Genomic DNA, 27,276 nt, shown 5'->3' on the forward strand with positions numbered 1-27,276 from the left:
GTCATATTCAATATACCCTTAACATAAAATAAAACTGCGAATTGCATTAAGACTTTGGCAGATGATGCATGGACCCCTACCTTTTCAATGATGAAAATATAAGAAAAATTAAACGAGAGGAAAAATTTTGTATAACCAAGACCTACCCCCAACCAACAATCAAACAGCTGTAGAAAATAATCAAAGCACACACGAACGCTACTAAATCGTCCATAGTATGAACCTAGTGTTCAGAAGAGTATACTTTTTCTGATTTACTCGAAGTATTGGTAAAGTTTCCCCTGTCAAGTCAAGGACAGATAATAAGTCTCACAACAACATTCCCGAGTTTAAAATAAAGTTTGATCGGAAGACTTAACCCTAAAAACAAAAAGATCATAAAGTGCAAAATGTGTGTAAAGCAAATGATAGATATTTTATCTGTTATATATATCCTGAAACACATTCTTATGTATCGCAATACAGGGTCCTCCTAAAAAAAAACAAAAAAAAAAAACTAACAAAGTATAAATTTGTTTGCTTTAAAACTGAATTTATTCATATCCTAGAAAGAGTTTTAAAAAATAACAATAGTAGGAAATGGCAACGATTTCTTGTAATACTTAGAAACTACATGAAAACTAGAGTTAACCTTGCAATTTGTGTTAATGATTAAGTGTTATCCATGTCTGGTTGAATTTTCCTTTTCCCACCTTTATTACAGCAACTACAAAATAAACAAGTTATAATTTGGTTCATGTATATTCTTATAACCTGGGACTATTATAATAATTTTGAGTATTCAAATGATACATTTGATTATATTTCAACACAATGTCATGGACCAGAAAGCACAGGTCACGTTCAAATGTGATGGTTTTGGAATTGACAGTTTTTAAAAAGGTATATGCAACTTTTTCTACAATTCTTTTTAAACTGTACTCGTCCCCTTTCGTCAACAAATAAATTTTCAAGAGAGAAAATGACACAAGCAACAAACACATTAAATATTAGGTATTGAGATTAATACTTTAATCATCATCCTTATCGTTGCAAGCTTCTAAAACAGTCTGATGAGTAAGCTGGCCCGTAATAACGAAGCTGTCGTAGGACTAGGACATGTCTTAGGATGGTCGTAGGACACGTCTAAGTCCTAAGTCGGGTTAACGAAAGTTTCTAAAAATAAGATATGTCCTGAATGTATTCCTAAAGTTAGGATATATAAACAGTATGTTGGCCTTAGGATAGTCCGAAAAGTTATGACGTCCTAAGTCGAAATAAAACCAACTCATATGGCATAAAGTCAATAAAAAAATAACTTATACAATATTTAACTATTATACTGTTAATAGAATTAAACAATTAAACAGAATATTCTGTTTTTCGTTATTTTAAATTTAAATTTAACCAAAATTACTTTTCTTCATACAGAATCATATGAAATGGGCCTTACTCGTAGCTTTCCAAAAAGTATGTCTATCGATGTCATATTATAACGCTCATTTGAAATAATTCATGCTGCCCTTTTGGAAGCTTGAAAATTCTATCATCATCAGCCACATTGTTTTTACCTAACCAAATTTTGAATGTGGAAAACATTTTCATTTCGGTTTGCAGAAAAAAGTTAAACTTTTTTTTTAAAACTTAGGCTGATTCAATACATGTAGTGAAATCGAATGGACCTAAGGACAAAACTTCAGTTTATATAGATGGAACCACAACACGAATATCGCCTCTAACACAGTGTTATGAACATTTAGTGTTGCTGTTCTATGAAATGCATTTATAATTTTTACAGTCTATAATAAAGTATCTATTAGCATTACATCATTTATTTTTCATAAAAGATGCAACCTTCTCCCGTTTACATATTTACTGAAATACAATAAAAATATATGTCATTTAATACTCTGCGTATTTCTATCAATTGAAATAATGTGATAGAATGTTTCTAGGACAACGGTAGTTATGATAGTCCTAAGATAGCTTTGTAGTACACCATAAGATATGTCTCAGACACGTCATAAGACCATCCTAAAAAATGGTCCCAAAACTAAGGACATATCTCAGAATACTTTCATTGACACAGCCCCATAAGTATTGTCAGAAAGTCGGTGGTTCTTTCCGAGCATTCCGGCTTACTCTATCAATAAAAACAGACAGTCACGAAAAAGCCTTACATTGCTGAAAGTGTCGTCAACACCAATCAATTAATCAATCATTCAAACTATGTTACATCAACACAATCGCAATAGTGTCCATGCTCATATATATATGAACTATAATGATTTTTGCTTTGTTTTTGGAGGAAAATGTTTTGTTTGTCTGTCAATTTTCTTGGAACGTGTTTAAAAAAATATACTTACCAGCACCATAAAAAACAACATATGACAATTGAAACAAAACAAGCTGTAGCTATTAAAAGTATAGCCCACGTCTGTACTGCAAAATCAATAAAGACTGTGTAATTAAACCGAAAATGTATTATAATAATTGCTGAAGAAAAATAAACCAATTACGAATTTATTGATTGTTGGTTGCTTAACGTTCAGTGGCATCCAAAACCAAATGATAAATCTAAATTAAAAATAAACTGTTGTTTATGTTTTGCAAGTTTTTCTTATGCGGAAAAAGTATTAAACGACACATTGAGCTGAGAAAAAAACAACATCTTCCTAGTTTTATGAATTTAATCAAATAGTCTTATTTGGATCCATCATTTTTAATCGAAATTGTTTAAGAGTAAATGAAATGTTCAAATTCCTTGATATTGATCTTTGAGATTCAGTTATAGACACCATAGTGTATATCTATACTGCGGTAATAACGTTTTCTTATAAACTCGCCTATAAGGTGGAAAATATAGTGATACACATTGAAGGCCTGTTGGTGTCCTTCTGCTATTGTCTTCGCTATGGTCGGGTTGTTGTCTCTTTGACACATTCCCTATTTCCATTCTCAATTTTATGTCCATTAGGTTGTTACAATTCTGGGTTTCCAAATGATACATTTGGCAATAATTTAATTTTGGATGTAACGCGTCTTCTGATTGGCTGACGTTATTTTGTTATCAGAACATAGACATAATTTAGTCATGTGACCGTGACGTCATCAACGTTTTTTCAAGGTTTGCTACGGTTTGAAATAGAATTTAGAATTAAATTATAAGAAATGACTGCAATATTTTTTCTGTCTATTCAAAATAACATAAAAAAATGTGGTTCACACTGTTAAATAACCCGCTCCGCTCGTTATTCAGTGTGCACCACATTTTTTATCTTATTTCTTCATAGACAGAAAAAATATTACAGTCATTCCTTAAATATTTAAACACAATGTCATGGACCCAAAAAAACAGCGGTTACGTTCAAATGTAATGGTTTTTACATTTACAGTTTAAGAGGTATGCCACTTTTTTCTGTAATTGTTCTTAAGCTGTCCTCGTCCCCTGTCGTTACCAAATTTTTTGATGCAACACTTACTTGGTGACGACTGTTTTGTTGAAACTTGATGGGATTTGGTGGCAGTCGGTTTCACTAAATGTTTGTCACTAGTTGAATCAATTGGTTGTATTGTTACTAGAAAGGTTTTCCGATGCTGTGTTGGTTTTGGCTTAATATTGGTGGTTGTTTTGGAAGTTGATTTCATTGCAAACGTTGGTTTTGCTACAGAATCAAAATGTTGTATATCATTACACTTTGTTAAAGGAATATAAAGAAAGGTTTCAAAATACAAAAACATCAATTCTAAAAAGAACATTGATGCCGATTTGTTAGACAAGCTGAACTTTTCATTACACATCATACCCATCCGACTTTGCTGCATGCATTTGTCAATATAGGTCGACATTGTCGTAGGTGAACACTTTTTTATTCTCCTTTTGTATTCCAGTATCTATATGAAGAAGTTAACAAATATCTGTTGAAAGTTCTTTTGACGTAGTTACTTTTCTTCTTCTGAATAAGGAAAACAGTAGTATACCGCTGTTCGGAAATCATAAATCGATTGAGAAAAAACAAATGTAACATACACATAAACGAACTATATATGTTCTTCTCATATATGTTATGATGGTATGATACTAAACCCCTAACGGGAAGGATTGTGCCTGATGTTCATATGATGAAATCATAATCTTTCAGTCAGTTTAATTGAAGTCTGGAGCTGGCATGTCAGTTAACTGCTAGTAGTCTGTTGTTATTTATGTATTATTGTCATTTTGTTTATTTTCTTTGGTTACATCTTCTGACATCAGACTCGGATTTCTCTTGAACTGAATTTTAATGTACGTATTGTTATGCGTTTACTTTACTACATTGGTTAGAGGTATAGGGGGAGGGTTGAGATCTCACAAACATGTTTAACCCCGCCGCATTTTTGCGCCTGTCCCAAGTCAGGAGCCTCTGGCCTTTGTTAGTCTTGTATTATTTTAATTTTAGTTTCTTGTGTACAATTTGGAAATTAGTATGGCGTTCATTATCACTGGACTAGTATATATTTGTTTAGGGGCCAGCTGAAGGACGCCTCCGGGTGCGGTAATTTCTCGCTACATTGAAGACCTGTTGGTGACCCTCTGCTGTTGTTTTTTATTTGGTCGGGTTGTTGTCTCTTTGACACATTCCCCATTTCCATTCTCAATTTTATAATATAACAATGGCCATTTTCCTGACTTTGTACAGGATATTTTAAGATACAAATGATGGGTTGAACCTGGTTTTGTGGCATGCCAAACCCCCCGCTTTAATGGTAATGTTAAAATATCATATCTAGAATATAAGTTTTAGAGGACATATTTTGTAATCACCCTTATTCAAATAAAAATTTCTCTGATATTTTCAAGATGTTTGATTTCTTGATTGACAACATATTTGTTACGTTCGGAGGACGTGTTTTTCAACAGACTGTCGAATAAATTGTGCCCCTCTACTTGCCGACTTGTTTCTTTATTATTATGAGGCTGACTTCATGATAAAATAAACTTAGATTAGATTAGATTAGATAATCCATAAACATTTTTTTATTATATGCGATTTTATATTCAAATATAAGATGGTAGCAAAAGCTTTTATGATTTAGAGATACTATCCAGAGCAAAATTTTTCATTTCCTGTTTAGTTTTCCCGTGTTTTACTGATACATGGATTTTGTTGCGATTAATAACATGTTTAACGTCGCCAAATTATTTATGTACCTGTCATTCAGTGGTTGCCTATTCACGTCTGTCAAATATGTTTTTCTCAAACTGTATTGTTTAAATTAGGCATTGTTTTTCGACAAAGTCAAGTTGTAGTGTCAGATGTTTTTTAAGTAAGTATGTCTATCTAATTAAAAAAACCTTTCACATCAGGACAATAAAAGATTTTGAGTAGGTACCTATTTCTGGATATTAAGTTGGGATAGAACAAACCATTATATTCTTTTTTTACGGCCCTACTTACTTGTTTCCACTGGACATTCACAATAATATCTAATCTTGTAATCATTGCAAGGTATAGGAAAATTATCTGCGTTGTTACATACTAATCCATGGTGTTTGTCACACCTTACAATATCTCCAGTACTGTAGTGTGAAATGGGATGTACACTGTCAACCATACATTCCACTTTGGTTATGTTTCCTCTAGGACAGAATCTTTCCAGTTCCTCGGGGGTCAGAAATTCGTGATCTGATTCTCCAATATCGACATTCATGCTGTCTTTGTTGACCCAAGGTTTGTCCTTGTTCACCCAAGGTGTCCATCTACTGACACATTTATGTATGTTCAGATTTTGTAATTTCGTAAACCTGGACGCCGTGGTTAAAGGTGTTAAGGATGTTCTTAATATCACATAATCTATAAATACAAAGAAAATCAATTATCATTATCTTTAGTATGCTCCGTTAAATTGTACAACTTGTTCTATTAGCAATGTTAAAAGAGTAAGGATCGATTTTGGCCTCAAATTTCAGGTTCATTCAACGAAAGATTTTGAACCCCTTTTAAACACTTAAGTGTCTATTTTAGTTGATTCAATTAGTTTATGTGAAAGATTTGAACAACTTTACTCATTAAAAACGTTCCAATTCAAACTTAAATATGCAAAATGTATCAAATTTGCCAAAAAAGTCACTTTTCAAATGTTTTTTTTTGTCACAAATGAAAGTGGCCGCAGCCGTGTTCATCCTCAACCTTAATATATGTTATGTAGTATCATCAAATACAACTTACATTTCAATATTAAGAATGAACACGAATGCGGCCACTTTCATTTAAGACGGAAACAGTCTAAATTTAACTTAAATGCTAAAATTGTGATGATTTCAATATATTAGCATGACTTAATGATGCTAGTACCCGATATATGTGCATTGTATTGTCAAAAAATGCCCATATGTATGTAGCAGAAGCATTCTACTTTCCAATAAATAGCTAAAAGTTCACATTTTTCCAATTTTGTAAAACTGCTATATTTTGGGGTCTCACTGGACCTGCTCCTTTATATATGGTTTTGGGTCAAGACAAGCATTATAGACGTGCAATTAAGGACTCCATGATCTTGCGCAACGTTAAGGTCTCCGGGAGCAATATGGCAACAAGATCAATATTTTAAAATTTTAAGTTTTTAAATTAGTTCTAGGTCTTGATTTGCAATGTCAATTTCAACAATAATATTCGTTTAGTTAACGAATTATATTTCTGTTGTGCAAGAAAAAATAGGTAAATCAATGTTATTCAAATTGTGCAGATTTGTGTTTTTTAGACACACAGCCTTAATTTTAATTCTTTGCCTTCTGCTTGATTTTTAAAGACATCATCTTTATTGGTCGCTAGATAAACTGACCGCTATCAACAGTCTTCTAGTATAATAACTAATTTGATCAAATAAGTTCGCAATATACACGTATTGAAACACATTAGAATTATAGGACCTGTCTCTATATATTATCAATATTAGGCGTTTTGTCGCGAACATTAAATAAAAGAAAAAAAAATATTGAAAGAGGGATTGAGTATGTACTGTGGCAGAATGCGGCCATGAAAGAATAATAAATATGTTGATCTCTCAAAATACTATGTCGTCCCCTCAAGATACTATGTCGTTCCCACAAGATAGTTATAGATACAGAGAAAATCATAAACTTAATGTATACTCAACAATTAAAACACAAACCTTGAAAATCCGAGCTGCAATTGCAATTATTTTTAGAGAGATGGAATATTCCTTGAATCATACATGTCCCACAAGACATGAATTCAGTGGCATTGTCGTGCCACCAACTTCTTGTTATGCCACAACTCTCTAAGCATTTTGTAAGTAAATCATTTTGACAACAAATAATTTTCTGTCTTTTTCGCAGCCCTTGTCCACAAGTAGAATTGCATGGTTCCCACGAAGCCCAGTTTTCAATTTCACAAAAATTCATCCCGGGTTTGCACACAATGCTCATAACAAATGGAAAACAGTATGATACAGCAATGAAATAAAACCATCGTAGCTTAAAGCCCATTTTGTATCTCTTTATATTGTTAAAACACTTTCATCTCTAAACAGAGATTGTGTGCACTTAATTCCCTCTTTTCATCGTTCGATGTGTTTTGTCATTTGATTTAAACATGTGATAAGGACTTTCCGATAGAATTTTCCTTGGAGTTCAGTATTTTTGTGATTTTACTTTTTCCTTCTTATACAGTAAGTTTGAAAATTGTTTTAAAAGGTTTATTATCAGTTGACATCATTTTACTTTATGCTATTCGTTCCCACAATAGTTTCCATTGTCTTTTAAGCTTCCATTTCATTGGATAAAACAACAATATTCAGGGTAGCAACACCATGATTGACGATCTATAAAGCGAGACTTTTATGTAACTGATCATATAATGAATTTAAAGGTGTTCCGATCATGCATTCCCATCTAGGCAATTACGAGTAATAACAATTTTGCATTTGAAAATTTGCAATATCAATTATGACTTGAAGGTACACTTATCTTTATACTGGCTTTGATGACCCGTCGTTCCCAGTTAATTCTGTTTGCAAGAGAGTTATTATGGGGGACATATTATTTAGTTGAGTTTATCCTAAAACAGATAATTCACTTTCAACGGCACTTTAAAATGCGGTGTAGTTTCAAAAGATATTACAACGAGTTCATGATTTGTTGAGAAGCTTTAACAATTCAAATCTGTCAAAGGAGATAAGCGTTTAGATGTATTGTATACATTTAGAAGTTAATAAAACTATTATCCACGCTGTATCATCAATTAATGGAATACAAAATCTAAAACATTTTGAAAGCATGGACCTAATTGAAATAAATATCAACTTGGATGTCATCAAGACTTATAATATGTTTCCTAAATAAAAACGCGTAAATACAGTATTAAAGTGGCACCAACATACAATGTTCTACCATTAGAATAAAGAACTGATTGCTTATTTAGCACTGAGATTTTTTTCGAAGGATTTTGAAATATCAAAAATAATATTAAGACCCTTCCTCGTCGATATTTGTTTTTTATTATACTTATGTATGGGCTTCAATCAGATACATATGTTGAATACTACTACATGTATATGTGTTTCTGACATGAACAAAAATGATATTATTTTATCTAAATTTGCTTTTATAATATTCGAAATTAAATTTCAAATGAATGCTTGCTTCATGCTCGAGGGGCAATTTTCACAAATTCAACTATAACCAGGCAGCATTCGGTGATGAGAGTAAAGTTTGGTCAATCCATAGTCAAAATAATATGTCTGGGTCATGTGACATGTCTTCCTGTGGAATTATCCTCATTCATCAATCCTCGGGAGAATCCGATACTCTCCTTCTTTACCTCGGCTGTAATATGATATGTTAGATGAGGGTACGGATTCGGCCGAGTTGAGACGAATGGACTTATCCTGTGTAAACTATCTGTTCAAAATTCGGCTCATCGTGTTTGTCTTTTACAAAGCATATATATATCACATAAACAAGCATCTCGTCCTCATGTGTAATAATATTTGCCAATGGACGTTAAACACCAAATCATTATGACCACCATTTTCATCATATTCATGACGTCTAAATGTTTTGTAACATTCGAGAAAATATTTGAAGTAGACAATGAGATTGATTATGGAAAATTATGTAAACTGATTTTTTGCTCTTTTAAAAATGATTTAACAAGAAGATATCTATGATAATGGAATACAACCATTTAAGATATTTTCAAACAATTAAAAATTTTAATGATGTTGCTTACTGGCCATATTTTAATGACAGTAGAAATATATATAATTATCAATACTAAGTATAGGGGAATATTTTATAATCTATTTTCTTAGACCGGGATTATTGTTCATTGCACGACAAATCGACATGAAGTAGTGATTTGACGAACAAGATTCATTGATTATAGTTTTGAAAATATAAGAAAAATTCTAAACAATTTGGTAGCAGTACAGTGGGTGGGGGGGATGGAGGTGGGTGGGGGGGAGAGAAATCGATAGCAAATTTTGTTTACATATTCAAATAAATCAAAACATAGTATACAATTTAAATACAAAAATTTATTAGGATTCAACTACAATTTTTTTAAACGTGTTGTTCATTAAAAGAATAATCCAAATGTTCAGGATCTGTATGAGTGGAAGATCTATTAGACAAAATAATACAATCAACTACTCAATGGTGTAGTGTATCATGGTAACTACCAGGTAAGAGGGCCTTATAGATTATAGTGTGTCATGGTAACTACCAGGTAAGAGGGCCTTATAGATTATAGTGTATCATTGTAACTACCAGGTAAGAGGGCCTTATAGATTATAGTGTATCATTGTAACTACCAGGTAAGAGGGCCTTATAGATTATAGTGTGTCATGGTAACTACCAGGTAAGAGGGCCTTATAGATTATAGTGTGTCATGGTAACTACCAGGTAAGAGCGCCTTATAGATTATAGTGTATCATGGTAACTACCAGGTAAGAGGGCCTTATAGATTATAGTGTATCATTGTAACTACCAGGTAAGAGGGCCTTATAGATTATATTGTATCATTGTAACTACCAGGTAAGAGGGCCTTATAGATTATAGTGTGTCATGGTAACTACCAGGTAAGAGCGCCTTATAGATTATAGTGTATCATGGTAACTACCAGGTAAGAGGGCCTTATAGATTATAGTGTATCATTGTAACTACCAGGTAAGATGGCCTTATAGATTATAGTGTATCATGGTAACTACCAGGTAAGAGGGCCTTATAGATTATAGTGTATCATGGTAACTACCAGGTAAGAGGGCCTTATAGATTATTTTTAAAAAAAATTGATCATTCTTCTCTGATAGAAGTATTACAGATAAACATTGATTGAACTGTTGTATCGTCCTACACTGTCTCATTTTGTTATAAACGATTGTCTTCTTTGTAATTTCATATCATAGAAACAATGTTGTCATGTGACCATGACTTCATCAACGTTTTTTTAAACGATTGTCTTTTTTGTAGTTTCTTTACATTATATTTGTGGAACTATATAATAGTAAATACGGATATATAATTTAATTTTGGATGTAACGCGTCTTCCGATTGGCTGACGTCGTTTTGTTTATCATATCATAGACACAATTTTGTCATGTGACCATGACGTCATCAACGGTTTTTTAAATGATTTACGCCGGTTTCATTGGAATTTGGAATTGAATTATAAGAAATAACTGTAATATTTTTTTCAGTCTATTCAAAATAACATAAAAAATGTGGTGCACACTATTTAACCCGGTACGCGCGTTATTCAGTATGCACCACATTTTTTATGTTATTTCTTCATAGACAGAAAAAATATTACAGTTATATCTTAAATATATATATACAGTAGCAATACAATGTAATTATAAGAATTTTTTATATAACTTTGTATAAGACCTGTCTTAGATACCGAAAGACAGTTAGTGTAACCAATATTTTATTATGAAAAATACAAGTAAAATTATGAACACATTCACAATAGGGATTCAGAAACAAGCAACAATTGCTAATGGTATAAAATCACCAATTCATAGCCACATTGCTTTCTATGTTAAATTTTGCAATTTCAAGAATTTATGGCTACTTTGTTCTAAGTTCAAATAAAGTGGCAGTTATTTCATATCAAAACTGTACCTTATCCTGACTTGTGCTGCAAAAATCAACATAGCTTAAATTGCATATTAGAGCGTTCTGGTTCCCGGAAGTTTGATAGTACAAAAACAGGAATGTCTGATCTGAACAACCGGTCAAATGTGCCCTTCTATCAAAATTTCATATACTTCTTTATTATTCAAATAAATCTTTCAACAAGGTTTGTACAGTGATCCCAAGTCCCCAAGCTTTCATTAAATACCACAATTAACCAAATATACCCGTTATTGACAAAGATACAGCTATGCGTAGGAACTACTTTGTTTAAGATATGCACTACTTTCTGGTATGTTCTTTCTGACCGGGCCTGAATTAGTAGTTCTATACCTTATATTAACCTGGCTCCTTAATAAATTAAATACATTATACACAAATAAATCAAAACTACATGCTCTGTTACATAATAAAAATATTGATAAAGTCAGTTGAGTTACATAATGAACTGAAAAGTAAAGAAAAATGCAACTGATAAGACGAAAAACTTACAGGTTTATTGTGTGAATCATTAATTTATAAACCTTTTAGTTTTGATAATGAACCTTTGTATCATGAGAAATAAACTAATGTTTTCTTCATTTGAAATTGTATTTTAGCCATTTAATAGAAATTCGGTGTCCATTGGTACCGTTAATTTTAGGCTTCCAAATGATATTATCAGTTCTTGTCTTATTTCCGAGTATAATGGGCAAAATAATAAAAAATGTGAGCTAGTTTCTATGTCACCACAGCGACATTTAGGGGAAGAAACTAAGTTTCTTGGAAACAAGTGACAGTTTAAAAAACTACTATTCATTCTTAGTCGCGCGTAAAGAATTTGGCCTTTTCGACATCCAGCATAAAAGTATAAAGGGACGCGATCGTTCTGATTACAAAAGACAGTTACACTGTTGTGTTTTTATATATCATTGTTTGTTTCTGTCACGTCATAAGCCTATTCAGTAGTCGTTCCTGATATAAGTGTACCATTATTAGTAATGGTGATCTCCGCGATCCCAGACGTTGTTACATTTGTCGCAGCCATTATGGAGCCGTCAGTCGTTTCATTGTTTATAATGATGTCGGCCTCATTCGGTCGTCATCGTTGCTCCTAGATTCACTGCATTTAATGTAAGTCACCAGTTCGTCTTGTGATGTATTGGTAACACTAGGAGTGTTACTGGTACTCAGCATTTCTGTACTGGTACTACCCGCGTCTGTGTTAGTTTCCGGTTCTGTACTAGTTCTAGAAATTACTGTGGTGTTAGTGGTGATTGCTTCTGTTTCCGGTATATGCGCAATAGTCGGCTGGAAACGGACACAAATCTGATACATTTGGTCTACTATGACACATTTCTGGTGCATGTTACATGGATTAGGCCAACATAAACTGTCATCCTACAAATAAAGTTAGATAAATGTTGAATTAATGAAGATTTATCTTTTGTTTTTTAAAAGGATTCGTGTTGCCAAGTCTTAAGATTTCCAACCATCTATTTTGCACAGGTTGCAGACGATAGTCACGATAGTATCTTTTCGTTATTTATGACTGATTAAGTGAAAACTAATAAACATTAGAATCGAGCAAGTTAATTTGTCAATATGAAATACCAGATAAAATTGAGAATGGCAAATGGGGAATGTGTCAAAGAGACAACAACCCGACAAAAAAGCAGAAAATAGCCAAAGGCCACCAGGCTGAAAGCTATTGCCCCAAGAAAAAGTAGTTCAAACGAAAACATTCTTACAATTGTTCAATAACAGTTGTATGAAATAAATGAATTTGTCAATATAATATAAAATACCATAAATTACACAAGACAATTAAGGGACTACATCAAAAGTTAAATGTAGGATAAAAAATTCATAAAGTTTTTTCACTGACACCCCTACCCCCTCTATTAACTCAATTTGGGAAAAATTGATTGACCAATACGGATATAATATAAAATCGATGTCAATTAAACAAAACTTGCAGGAATTTTGACTCCCACCCCCAAACTATTTGAATTAAGTTTTTTTTATCCTTCATTGAATTTTTTATGTCGTCCCTAATTGCCCCGGAAAATAGTTGTTAAAAAGAAAGATTGTCCTACCATAGTCCAATCTTTAATGTCTGCAAACATGAATCTTTTCCCTTTCCATTCAATCTTGTTTTTACAAATAACAGCTCTTGTCAACAAATGGCACACTAAATGTTTAGCATTATAATGTATTGCAACACATCCAGAATGTATAAAACAATATCCAACAAACATTCTCGGTCCACAATCGTCTATAGATAACAATATGTCAGCTTCGAACAATTTTCGATTAGAAAAATTACCCCCTTGTATATATCAATGTGAAAACAGCGAGTTCCAAATAATGAGCACCAGAAGAACACTCTTTTACTGGATGCCAATCATACTTTGAATTCTATTGGTTCGCCACCTTCTTAAGCGCTTTTTTAATATCTTGTTTTCTTCTTCTTAATATTATATGCACAATATAATTGAAAATAAATAAAATCCAATTTCATTACAGGTAATGAAAAGTAAAATAACTAAAATACCGAACTCCGAGGAAAATTCAAAAAGGAAAGTCTATAATCAAAAGACAAATTCAAAATCTGAAACACATCAAACGAATGGATAACCACTGTCATATTCTGAATACCGAATGTTCACTCACTTCATTGACGTAGTGGTCTCGTGCTTGATGATGCCTGGTATTCTTACTTTTCAACCGATTAAATATACTATTCAATCATCGAAAGAATACAAAACGATGCATCTGTCATTATAATGAAATTTTATACTTAGTCTAATGAATTCCTAACATATTTAATTTATAAAGATCTTTTTTTTCTTATTTTTTCTTTTATCTAATTCAGCTATTTATAGGAAAATCGCTAATATGATTGATTTAAAGAACCATTCTTACAAACACAATCAATGTTAGACCCTTAAACTTGAAACAAAACCATGGTTTGATAAGATTTTGAATAATTTCTCATACATAATTCGTGTTTCTTTTCTACATTTTTGTTTGTAGAGTTTTAAAGTGATTAAGATCATAACACAATTTTGACCCCCTATTTTTGACATTTTTACCTATTTTGTCTTTGTTTTGTTCACACATTGTTGTCAAGATAATGGAATTGTACGCGACTGTCATACAGGTGAGAGGTTAAGCTAGCTATACATCCATGTTTAATTCACCAATTCTGCGTAAGAAAATGACTCTACCAAATCCAGAATATGACAGTTGTTAACCATTCGTTTGATGTGTTTGCGCTTTTGATTTTGCCAGCTGATTATAGACTTTCCGTTTTCAATTTTCCTTGGAGTTAGGTATTTTTGTCATTTTAATTTTTTTCATTACATAATTATTTATGATCAATTGCAGTTTAAATTTGTGTATCATTACTTTTGTTGATGAGTATATCTTCGGTTTTTCTATGCAATGTAATTAGATATTTTTTTTTGTTTAAAATATTTTCAAAAATCCAATTAAGAAACAAAATACAGAATAACCATTACATTCATTGTATTTCGATCAACATGAGGATATTGTATTGTATATAATAGCTACAAATTCTTCTGTGGTATTGTTAATTAACATTTTGTTTGTTTCAGAAAGTGATGATAAATTTTATCTTCATTTAAAATTAATCCTAGTAGGAGCCACAGGGTTGCAAAGATATAAATTTATTAAGAAAAATTGGATTGAAAGTATGCTAAAACTATGAACGTTGGAACGTAAAATTTTATTGAGTATAACAACACTTTTTTCATTTGTCATGCAATAATAGTTGTTTCAACACGACGAGTGTCTAAATGAACTTAATAAATTCACCGTACTCAATATAATGCTTAGAGCATCACCAACATTATTTCTCACTTGATGATAAAAAAGCAAACAACGGAGCATTCACCGAGCTCTAAGCTAATTTTGCTTTATGTTTACATATATATAATAACGCATATTCACTTGGAAACTCAACTTATACCCTCACGACACTTACCAAAGAGGAAATCCTGGGTAATCATAGGTCTGTTCTGTGTTCCTTTGGAATTTCAACCAAAGATGAAGAACTGGATCTGCCATCACAGTATTGGATACCTAAACTACATAAGTGTCCTTACAAACAACGGTATATTACTGGGTCATCCAAGAGCTCCACGAAACCTCTTTCTAAATTATTAACATCTATTTTATCAGCAATCAAAGACGGGCTTCAGAATTATTGTGAAACTGCCTTTTCTAGAGGGGGCGTGAATCAGATGTGGATACTTAAAAATTCCAAAGATCTTTTAGAGTACATACAATCTAACTCTCTTTCATCTTGTAACAGTATTAAAACATTTGACTTTTCTACTCTTTACACTAGTATTCCACATTCCAAACTAAAAGACAAATTGAAAGAGTTGGTATTGGTTTGCTTCGTAAAAAAGAATGGCCAACGTAGATACAAGTATCTTGTCTTAGGGAGGGATGAATCCTACTTTGTAAAGGATCACTCTGATTCGAATAAAAAATTCTCTAAAACTGATATTATTAAGATGCTTGATTTCTTGATTGACAACATATTTGTTACGTTCGGAGGACGTGTTTTTCAACAGACTGTCGGCATTCCAATGGCTATAAACTGCCCCTCTACCTGCCGACTTGTTTCTTTATTATTATGAGGTTGACTTCATGCAGGAACTTCTAAGAAGAAAGATAAGAAGTTAGCAATATCCTTTAACTCTACTGTTCGCTATACAGATGTTGTTCTTTCACTAAATAATTCAAAATTTGGTGACTATGTGGAACGCATCTATCCAATCGAGCTAGAGATAAAGGATACTACAGATACAGTTAAGTCGGCCTCATATTTTGACTTACATCTAGAAATTGACAATGAGGGTCGGTTGAAAACAAAACTTTACGACAAAAGAGATGATTTCAGCTTTCCAATTGTGAACTTTCAATTTCTAAGTAGCAACATTCCAGCAGCACCTGCATACGGGGTATATATCTCTCAATTGATACGATATTCCCGTGCTTGCATTTCCTATCATGATTTTTTTGATAGAGAGTTGCTGCTCACAAAGAAGTTATTACACCAAAAGTTCCAAGTGGTGAAGTTGAAATCATCCCTTCGTAAATTTTACGGACGCCATCACGAGTTGGTTGACCGTTATGGAAAAACCGTTTCACTAATGATATCGGATATGTTTCTTACGTCGTAGCTACAATTCCCTTCCCTTTTATGAATGTGAACTACCGAATTAGACTATTTACCGGATTTGTTATCACATAAGCAACACGAGGGGTGCCACATGTGGAGCAGGATCTGCGTACCCTTCCGGAGCACCTGAGATCACGCCTAGTTTTTTGGTGGGGTTCGTGATGTTTATTCTTTAGTTTTCTATGTTGTGTCGTGTGTGCTGTTGTTTGTTTGTTCTTTTTCGTTTTTAGCCATGGTGTTGTCTGTTTGTTTAAGATTGACGAGTTTGACCGTCCCTTTGGCATCTTTCGTCCCTCTTCTGACTCAAGCATGAAACATGGTACCTTTCGACGCCATCAACTGCTTTGTAGATTGATAATATAGAAAGCTTAAGACACACAGAGACCAATAAGTGCTGTAAATCACGTTATTTAGACTCTGGATAGTTGTTTCATTGAAAATCTTACCACATCTTCTTATTATATATACATGCATTGTATCATTGCCCGTTGCTTTGAAATTCAGATGATATATACAAGCATCAATTAGATTGTCGATCCTGTTGTTACAACACAAAAAGTAAGCGAATAAAAAAGTTCCAGCTCTGTAAATAGTTATCACAGGTACCAGGCTTATAATTTGATACGCCAGACGGCTGTGAGAATAATGCAAACAGATCCAGTAAACTGTACATGTTTGACACCACCAAGCATTAAACTAAAGAATTTTTTTTTTGATAACGTGGATGAAAAGGTAAAAAATTACAATTCATACATGAAATGCTTAAAAGACACCAATGGCAATGAACTGACTGTCACATCAATTAATTCAGATAGCATGTTGATGACATGGGCATTTTGTAGAGAAACCAATATATAGTTGTGATAAAAAATTATGAAAACCCACCAGAAGGATACTCGTCCCATACTGAATATTACTGTTTTTCCTTATAACATTTATTACAATTATTATTGGGACAGTACACTTTTGACCTTTTTTTTGTAGGAATTAAACGACATAATTTTTTTTCTGGCTAAATTTGAAAAAAAACAAAAAAACGTGTTATCTGAGCTTGCCAGTCTTTTCGCCGTATTAATAATTAAAAACTGTTGTTTTTTTTACATTCAGGTTTTTTGTAATACCATAATGTTTCAGATATACTTTAAATTATGTTTCTTCTATGAAGTTTAACAGTCAGGGGTATTTCTAATGACGACATGTGCAAAAACACACAATGATTTCTAGTTACTTTTTTTTCGACCGTTTTTTTAGGGTACCCCCAAACTGGTCATATTCAATATACCCTTAACATAAAATGAAACTGCGAATTTCATTAAGACTTTGGCAGATGATGCATGGACCCCAACCTTTTCAATGATGTAAATATAAGAAAAATTAAACGATAGGAAATTTGTTTGTATAACCAAGGCCTACCCCCAACCAACAATCAAACAGTTGTAGAAAATAATCAAAGCACACACGAACGCTACTTAAACGTCAACTTAGTGTTCAGAAGAGTATACTATTACTGATTTACTCGAAGTATTGGTCATGTTTCCCCTAACAAGTAAAGGACAAATAATAAGTCTCACAACAACATTCCCGAGTTTTAAATAGAGTTTGATCGCAAGATTTACCCCTAAAAATAAAAAGATCATAAAGTGCTAAAGGTGTGTAAAGCAAATGATAGATATTTTATCTGTTATATATACCCTGAGACTCATTCTAATGTATCGCAATACAGGGTCCTTTTAAAATAAAACTAAAAAAACTAGCAAAGTATAATTTTTTTTGCTTTAAAACTGAATTTATTCAAATCCTAGAAAGTGTTTTAAAAATAACAATAGTAGTAAATGGCAACGATTTCTTGTAATACTCAGAAACTACATGAAAACTAGAGTAAACCTTGCAATTTGTGTTTATGATTAAGTGTTATCCAGGTCTGGTTGAATTTTTATTTTCCCCGCCTTTATTACAGCAACTACAAAAAAAAAATAGTTATAATTTGGTTCATGTATATTCTTATAACCTTGGACTATTATAATAATTTTAGGTATTCAAATGATACACAATGTCATGGACCAAAAACACAGGTCACGTTCAAATGTGATGGTTTTGGAATTGACTTAAATAAGGTATGCAACGTTTTCCTACAATTCTTCTTACACTGTACTCGTCCCATTTCGTCACCAAATACATTTTCAAGAGAGAAAATGACACAAGCAAAAAACACATTTTAAAAATATTGGGCATTGAGATTAATACTTTAATCATCATCCTTGTCGTTGCAAGCTTTTAAAACAGTCTGATGAGTAAGCTGGTCCGTAATAACGAAGCTGTCGTAGGATTAGGACATGTCTTAGGATGGTCTTAGGACACGTCTTAGTCCTAAGTCAGGTTAACGAAAGTCTCTAAAAATAAGATATGTCCTGAATGTGGTCCTTAAGTTAGGATATATAAATAGGTGTCTTATGTTGGCCTAAAAATAATGTGATAGAATGTTCTTAGGACAACAATAGTTATGATAGTCCTAAGATAGCAATGTAGTTCACCATAAGATATGTCTCAGACACGTCCTAAGACCACCCGAAAAAATAGTCCCAAAACTATGAACATATCTTAAAATACTTTCATTGAGACAGCCCCATAAGTATTGTCAGATAGTCGGTAGTTCTTTCAGGGCATTCCGGCTTACTCTATCAATAAAAACAGACAGTCACGAAAAAGCCTTTCATTGCCGAAAGTGTCGTCAACACCAATCATTTAATCAATCATTCAAACTATGTTACATCAACACAATCGCCATAGTGTCCATGCTCATATATATATGAACTATAATGATTTTTGCTTTGTTTTTGGAGGAAAATGTTTTGTTTGTCTGTCAATTATCGTGGAACGTGCTTAAAGAATTATACTTACCAGCACCATAAAAAACAACATATGACAATTGGAACAAAACAAGCTGTAGCTATTAAAAGTATAGCCCACGTCTGTACTGCAAAATTAATAAAGACTGTGTAATTAAACCGAAAAAGTATTATAATAATTGCTGATTATTTATATTTGTGAAATAAATTGTAAACATCAATACCGAAATTATAGATTGTTGGTTACTTAACGTTCAGGGGCATCCAAAACCAAATGATAAATCTAAATTAAAAATAAACTGTTGTTTATGTTTTGCAAGTTTTTTTATGCGCAAAAAGTATAAAATGACACATTGAGCTGAGAAAAAACAACATCTTCCTAGTTATATGAATTTAATCAAATAGTCAAACTTATTTGGATCCACCATTTTTAATCGAAATTGTTTAAGAGTAAATGAAATGTTCAGATTCCTTGATATTGATCTTTGAGATTCAGTTATAGACACCATAGTGTATATCTATACTGCGGTAATAACGTTTTTTATAAACTCGCCTATAACATGTATAAGGTAGAAAATATAGTGATACACACTGTAGACCTGTTGGTGACCTTCTGCTATTGTCTTCTCTATGGTCGGGTTGTTGTCTCTTTGACACATTCCCTATTTCTATTCTCAATTCTATGTCCATAAGGTTGTTACAATTCTGGGTTTCCAAATGATACATTTGACAATAATTTAATTTTGGATGTAACGCGTCTTCTGATTGGCCGACGTTATTTTGTTATCAGACCATAGACATAATTTAGTCATGTGACCGTGACATCATCAACGTTTTTTCAAGGTTTGCTACGGTTTGAAATGGAATTTAGAATTAAATTATAAGAAATGACTGCAATATTTTTTCTGTCTATTCAAAATAACATAAAAAATGTGGTGCACACTGTTAAATAACCCGCTACGCGCGTTATTCAGTGTGCACCACATTTTTTATGTTATTTCTTCATAGACAAAAAAAATATTACAGTCATTTCTTAAATATTTAAACACAATGCCATGGACCCAAAAAAAACAGCGGTTACGTTCAAATGTAATGGTTTTTACATTTACAGTTTAAGAGGTATGCCACTTTTTTCTGTAGTTGTTTTTATGCTGTCCTCGTCCCCTTTCGTAATCAAATTTTTTGATGCAACACTTACTTGGTGACGCCTGTTTTGTTGAAGCTTGATGGGATTTGGTGGCAGTCGGTTCCACTAAATGTTTGTGACTAGTTGAATCAATTGGTTGTATTGTTACTAGAAAGGTTTTCTGATGCTGTGTTGGTTTGGTAGTTGTTTTGGAAGTTGATTTCATTGCAAACGTTGGTTTTGCTACAGAATCAAAATGTTGTATATCATTACACTTTGTTAAAGGGAAATCACACCATTTAAACTACTAATAATAATTCATTGAAATTTTGCATTTAGACAGATCATACTTATATCAATATTTTAGGCGAAAAAAAAATTGGGGTCACCGATGTTGTTTACGAGATATGACGTCATCAAAAAGTAAAGAATTGCGTTATACCGTAATATAGAAATAGCGCTCAAAAATGCTAAAAGAAGGCAAAATTATTAAAAAACGATGTTTAACTGGTTTAACTAAAACAGTCAATTGTAACTTTTATCTTATACACATTTATTCTTCTCAGTTTCCTTATTTTTTAAGGCCTTTTTACATTTCCCGCAATTTTTGATTGCCGTTTATTATAGATTTTTCTTGAAATAAAAAAAAATCTATTTATGTTTTTTCCTTCAAACTTCTGCATTAGTTGCAGCTTAAGGGGAGATGTTAAAAGCATTAATAAAAAAGGGGGGTCACCGATGTTTTAAATCCGCTACAGTGGAAATAATCTTATTATCATTTTTTGGCGGGAATAATAACTTTTTCTCTTAACGTTATAGAACGACGTTGCTAGCATAGCAGCATTTCTTGCAATGCTTGGAACTATTGGGTTAAAATTATAGATATATTATAGATATTTTTTTTAAGATATTTTGATAATTCATTATTAAACATACAGTTACAGTTTATTAAAAAGTAATTGGCAAAGTTGGAGTCATCTAAAAAAATTTAATTGCATTTGTTGTATAGGAAAAACTAATGTGTGCCTCATGCCGTATTAAAGAATTAATTTACGGCTTGCAGATTTAGAATCTTCCACTTCGGAAGATTGAGGGTAACTGGGCTGAAAAGTAACACGTTCCAATTAGACTACAAACAGAATAAATTCCCTTACTTGTCCATTGCACCAGGAAGATAAAACCCGAAATGCCGTGTTTAAAAAGCCACAAACTCGGCACTTTAAAAAAAAGCCCTCAATGACACCGTTTTCGGAAGAAATTTAAAATTGGCTAACATTTCTGTTATTACACAACGCTCCATAATCGACACAAATTAAGTTCGAGTTCCAGTTTTATTTTGATTTCGAATATTTTTTCCAGTAAGATTTCTAGTTTAAGCTCGAGTTACACTTAGAAACTTCTTGAGTTATACTGTTAGGTAGAGTTAAAATTCTGGTAAGAGCTTAAATTTTGAGATCCGATGAAATTAAGAGTAAGAATGTGGTTTCTATTTTCTGTTGGTGCACCTCTTTTTGTTTGAATGTATATTCTTTTATCACATTTATCTTTCATTGTGGTAAATGCACCTATTTTTGCCAATACTGATTAATGAGGGGGGCACGACCTTTTTCGGGACGTCGGGATCAAGTGTTTTTAAGCTCGGGATTTCGGGATTGACCCTTTCGGGATCCGGGATTTCTCTTTTCGATGTACGGGATGTTAGGATTTTTGTTTTAATTCTGGACCTCGGGATTTCATGTTTTTAAGCCCGGGATTTCGGGATCAGGAACCATCTGACCCCCCCCCCCTTTCACCCCTCATTAATGATTTGAAAATAATTAATTGAATTTGTGTGCCAATATTTAAGCACTCTCTGATATATCATGTTGGCTGTTTTTGTTTAAAGAACAAAGAATAAAGAGTCAAAAAACTGGATGTCCTTTTCAGTCACGGTCTCCGACAATATCCCTTTATCACTGTCGACAGTGATCACATTGAGTGATCTAAACTCGAACCTACATCTGAACTTTTATTACTATTTCTTAATTTTTTTACCATTGTTTTCTTGATTTTTGCAAAACTTTCAGTGGCAAATATTACATGAACATCAGCACTAAAGATTTGTCTATATGAGCGGAATATTCTTTCACCAGACGGACCATTAATGTGTTTGTTACAGTTTAGCAGTACTCTGTGAGACATGTGTATATCTCTACATAAATACATGTGTGTGTGTGTGTTAAATATTTCGCTTGTTGGAGACTGGTAAAGCAAAATGTATAGTACGTGTTGAATTATTATACGCCCGGTTACGGGACGTATTATGGTATACATCTGTCTGTCCGTCCGTCGTCAACATGTCGGACATTAACTCAAAACGCTTTAACCAATTGGCATAAAACTTTAAAGAAATTGTTTATATCTATTGACGTTAGCTCCCTTTCTTTTTTACTAAATTTTGTTTTTACGTTTCCGAGTTATCCATTAAAAAGGGGGATTTTCCAGTTTTCGGACAATTATAACTCAATATCGCTTTCATCAATTTTCATACAACTTTGATAAATTGTTTATATCTGTTGATGTAAATACCCTTTTGATTTTCATAAATTTCTAATATGACATTGAGAAGTAATGAATCTTTCTGAAATTGTACCACAAGGTTCCATATCACAAATGAAAGGCTGAAATTGATTTAAGGGGTACATGTAATTGCTCAAAACGTTCAGGAATTAGGGGCCACAAACAAGCATTTTAATAAAATTACTATTTTACAATAACTTGTGTTATGGATCTATCTAAAATTGTACTACAAGGTTCCATACCACACAGGGAAGGCTGGGATTGAGTTTGGTGGTAATTACTCCAAGAGGGGAGGGGGTGGCGTTTCATATTTTTTTGCAAATTTTTCGAAATATCTCAAAAAGAAATCTCCAATTGCACAGTATTGCACAATAGATTTTTAATACCTTTGACCACATTCGTTTGTGTCAGAAACCTATATTATGTCAACAAATTTATCACAATCCAAATTTAGACCGTATCAAGCTTAAATATTGTATCCAAACTTGCCCCAACTGTTCAGGGTTCAGAGGCGTTAGATATCAAAGGAACATTTGGGTAAGATGGACGACACTCAGATCATTTCTGTCGTCACATGTGAAATAAATAACGATTTCAAATAGGACTTCAACCATTTACGTCCAGTGGCAAGTTTAATGCATATTCAGAACTAGAACATATGAATTTGACTCTGCGTTGTAAAAACCCGACAGGCTGAGCCGGATAAATACTTATATGAAATGAGATGTTTGATGAATTATTTATACACGTAGTATAGAAGACTATAATAGTTATGACGTTGCATGCATGTGATATGAGACAACTGTAAGTTGAAACTCATTGTTCTTAGTTACAACCCTCTTTTGAACAGAAAACTACAGATTCCGATAGCTATACGCCAGCATGCTGGTACTCTTGGTCTATATGTACCCCCCTCCCAAACCCCCCGAAAATATACGCTGAACCCTACATACCGCATCGCGGCGATACGCTGCCAAAGTTGTGCCATTTCATGACCACTTTCGGATATTTTTTTGCCATACATTTTGTCCATTTCGAGTAGAATATTCATTTTTGCACTTAAGGTCAAGATGAGTCCATAATATTTTTGAAAATTTAGAATTCAATAGATATTGAACATATACATCAGAAAATTAAAAAAAAATTATATGTCACCGACTTCGTTATCGAGAAAATGGTCGGAGAGGATGAAATTCCAACGTTCTTAGTGTTGATTATGCATGATGATTAATTTATGTGTCTTGTATTGGTAGATTGGTTTTTATCATAAAGGTCTGGATAGTGGGTCATTCATTTGTTAATGTTTATTTTGTGTTTCTAATATTTTTTATTCTTTATATTTTAGCACCTCATCATTCAATCTTTTTTTTTTTGCCTTTTATTCTGCAGTATTTGCCCATTATTTTGTATTCCGCAGGTAAACCCCAATACAATCTAGAAACTCGCTAGTACAATATATCAGTTGTAAAAAATATGATATGTCCATTATCATTTCTCCTGCTTTAGTGGAAAATCCCTTCGAGCGTTCGCTTTTTCATAAATTAGCAACCTTTACGGCGGAATCGAAAACGGTGACGTCATCATACAGTTACGACACTATGGCGGCGCCGAGAGCGATGCGTATAAACAATAGTGTGATTTCCCTTTAAAGGAATATAAAGAAAGGTTTCAAAATACAAAAACATCAATTCTAAAAAGAACATTGATGCCGATTTGTTAGACAAGCTGAACTTTTCATTACACATCATACCCATCCAACTTTGCTGCATGCATTTGTCAATATAGGTCGACATTGTCGTAGGTGAACACTTTTTTATTCTCCTTTTGTATTCCAGTATCTATATGAAGAAGTTAACAAATATCTGTTGAAAGGTCGTTTGACGTAGTTCCTTTTCTTCTTCTGAATAAGGAAAACAGTAGTATACCGCTGTTCGGAAATCATAAATCGATTGAGAAAAAACAAATGTAACATACACATAAACGAACTGTAATATAACAATGGCCATTTTCCTGACTTTGTACAGGATATTTTAAGATAAAAATGATGGGTTGAACCTGGTTTTGTGGCATGCCAAACCCCCCGCTTTAATGGTAATGTTAAAATATCATATCTAGAATATTAGATTTAGAGGACATATTTTGTAATCACCCTTATTCAAATAAAAATTTCTCTGATATTTTCAAGATGTTTGATTTCTTGATTGACAACATATTTGTTACGTTCGGAGGACGTGTTTTTCAACAGACTGTCGAATAAATTGTGCCCCTCTACTTGCCGACTTGTTTCTTTATTATTATGAGGCTGACTTCATGATAAAATAAACTTAGATTAGATTAGATTAGATAATCCATAAATATTTTTTTATTATATGCGATTTTATATTCAAATATAAGATGGTAGCAAAAGCTTTTATGATTTAGAGATACTATCCAGAGCAAAATTTTTCATTTCCTGTTTAGTTTTCCCGTGTTTTACTGATACATGGATTTTTTTGCGATTAATAACATGTTTAACGTCGCCACATTATTTATGTACCTGTCATTCAGTGGTTGCCTATTCACGTCTGTCAAATATGTTTTTTCAAACTGTATTGTATAAATTAGGCATTGTTTTTCGACAAAGTCAAGTTGTAGTGTCAGATGTTTTTTTAAGTAAGTATGTCTATCTAATTAAAAAAACCTTTCACATCAGGACAATAAAAGATTTTGAGTAGGTACCTATTTCTGGATATTAAGTTGGGATAGAACAAACCATTATATTCTTTTTTTTACGGCCCTACTTACTTGTTTCCACTGGACATTCACAATAATATCTAATCTTGTAATCATTGCAAGGTATAGGAAAATTATCTGCGTTGTTACATACTAATCCATGGTGTTTGTCACACCTTACAATATCTCCAGTACTGTAGTGTGAAATGGGATGTACACTGTCAACCATACATTCCACTTTGGTTATGTTTCCTCTAGGACAGAATCTTTCCAGTTCCTCGGGGGTCAGAAATTCGTGATCTGATTCTCCAAGATCGACATTCATGTTGTCTTTGTTGACCCAAGGTTTGTCCTTGTTCACCCAAGGTGTCCATCTACTGACACATTTATGTATGTTCAGATTTTGTAATTTCGTAAACCTGGACGCCGTGGTTAAAGGTGTTAAGGATGTTCTTAATATCACATAATCTATAAAGACAAAGAAAATCAATTATCATTATCTTTAGTACAACTTGTTCTATTAGCAATGTTAAAAGAGTAAGGATCGATTTTGGCCTCAAATTTCAGGTTCATTCAACCAAAGATTGAACCCCTTTTAAACACTTAAGTGTCTATTTTAGTTGATTCAATTAGTTTATGTGAAAGATTTGAACAACTTTACTCATTAAACACGTTCCAATTCAAACTTAAATATGCAAAATGTATCAAATTTGCCAAAAAAAGTCACTTTTCAAATGTTTTTTTTTGTCACAAATGAAAGTGGCCGCAGCTGTGTTCATCCTCAACCTTAATATATGTTATGTAGTATCATCAAATACAACTTACATTTCAATATTAAGAATGAACACGAATGCGGCCACTTTCATTTAAGACGGAAACAGTCTAAATTTAACTTAAATGCTAAAATTGTGATGATTTCAATATATTAGCATGACTTTATGATGCTAGTACCCGATATATGTGCATTGTATTGTCAAAAAATGCCCATATGTATATAGCAGAAGCATTCTACTTTCTAATAAATAGCTAAAAGTTCACATTTTTCCAATTTTGTAAAACTGCTATATTTTTGGGCCAAAAAGGGGTCTCACTGGACCTGCTCCTTTTTATATGGTTTTGGGTCAAGACAAGCATTATAGACGTGCAATTAAGGACTCCATGATCTTGCGCAACGTTAAGGTCTCCGGGAGCAATATGGCAACAAGATCAATATTTTAAAATTTTAAGTTTTTAAATTAGTTCTAGGTCTTGATTTGCAATGTCAATTTCAACAATAATATTCGTTTAGTTAACGAATTATATTTCTGTTGTGCAAGAAAAAATAGGTAAATCAATGTTATTCAAATTGTGCAGATTTGTGTTTTTTAGACACACAGTCTTAATTTTAATTCTTTGCCTTCTGCTTGATTTTTAAAGACATCATCTTTATTGGTCGCTAGATAAACTGACCGCTATCAACAGTCTTCTAGTATAATAACTAATTTGATCAAATAAGTTCGCAATATACACGTATCGAAAAACATTAGAATTATAGGACCTGTCTCTATATATTATCAATATTAGGCGTTTTGTCGCGAACATTTAATAAAAGAAAAAAAAATATTGAAAGAGGGATTGAGTATGTACTGTGGCAGAATGCGGCCATGAAAGAATAATAAATATGTTGATCTCTCAAAATACTATGTCGTCCCCTCAAGATACTATGTCGTTCCCA

General features: G+C 32.7%; 1 protein-coding gene across 3 annotated transcripts; it reads right to left on the bottom strand.

The window, feature by feature from the left end:
- Positions 1-562: 562 nt before the first annotated feature.
- Positions 563-26,011, bottom strand: LOC143053565 (uncharacterized). 3 transcript variants are annotated; one of them, XM_076226371.1, is made up of 5 exons: positions 7,132-7,627; positions 5,418-5,813; positions 3,462-3,644; positions 2,346-2,421; positions 563-706 (listed from the first exon to the last, which is right to left on the bottom strand). In XM_076226371.1, exons 1-5 carry the CDS (start codon positions 7,466-7,468, stop codon positions 652-654), a joined length of 1,047 nt encoding a protein of 348 aa, XP_076082486.1. In that variant the 5' UTR covers positions 7,469-7,627; the 3' UTR covers positions 563-651. The 3 variants fall into 3 exon arrangements, with proteins under 3 accessions (XP_076082486.1, XP_076082487.1, XP_076082488.1); XM_076226372.1 differs by lacking the exons at positions 2,346-2,421; positions 3,462-3,644; positions 5,418-5,813; positions 7,132-7,627 and adding exons at positions 19,218-19,293; positions 20,364-20,534; positions 25,635-26,011; XM_076226373.1 differs by lacking the exons at positions 563-706; positions 2,346-2,421; positions 3,462-3,644; positions 5,418-5,813; positions 7,132-7,627 and adding exons at positions 18,167-18,279; positions 19,218-19,293; positions 20,364-20,534; positions 25,635-26,011.
- Between the last annotated feature and the right edge of the window lie 1,265 nt (positions 26,012-27,276).

This window comes from Mytilus galloprovincialis, chromosome 12 (genome assembly GCF_965363235.1).
Source record: "Mytilus galloprovincialis chromosome 12, xbMytGall1.hap1.1, whole genome shotgun sequence".
Taxonomy (NCBI): Eukaryota; Metazoa; Mollusca; class Bivalvia; order Mytilida; family Mytilidae; genus Mytilus; species Mytilus galloprovincialis.

Excerpts from the sequence above, each read along its gene's own strand:
- LOC143053565 (XM_076226371.1), bottom strand. The coding sequence starts at position 7,468 with ATGGGCTTTAAGCTACGATGGTTTTATTTCATTGCTGTATCATACTGT. Across the intron at positions 5,814-7,131 it reads TTGCAGCTCGGATTTTCAAG|ATTATGTGATATTAAGAACA; the intron begins GTTTGTGTTTTA and ends TTGTATTTATAG. Across the intron at positions 3,645-5,417 it reads TGAATGTCCAGTGGAAACAA|CAAAACCAACGTTTGCAATG; the intron begins GTAAGTAGGGCC and ends TTGATTCTGTAG.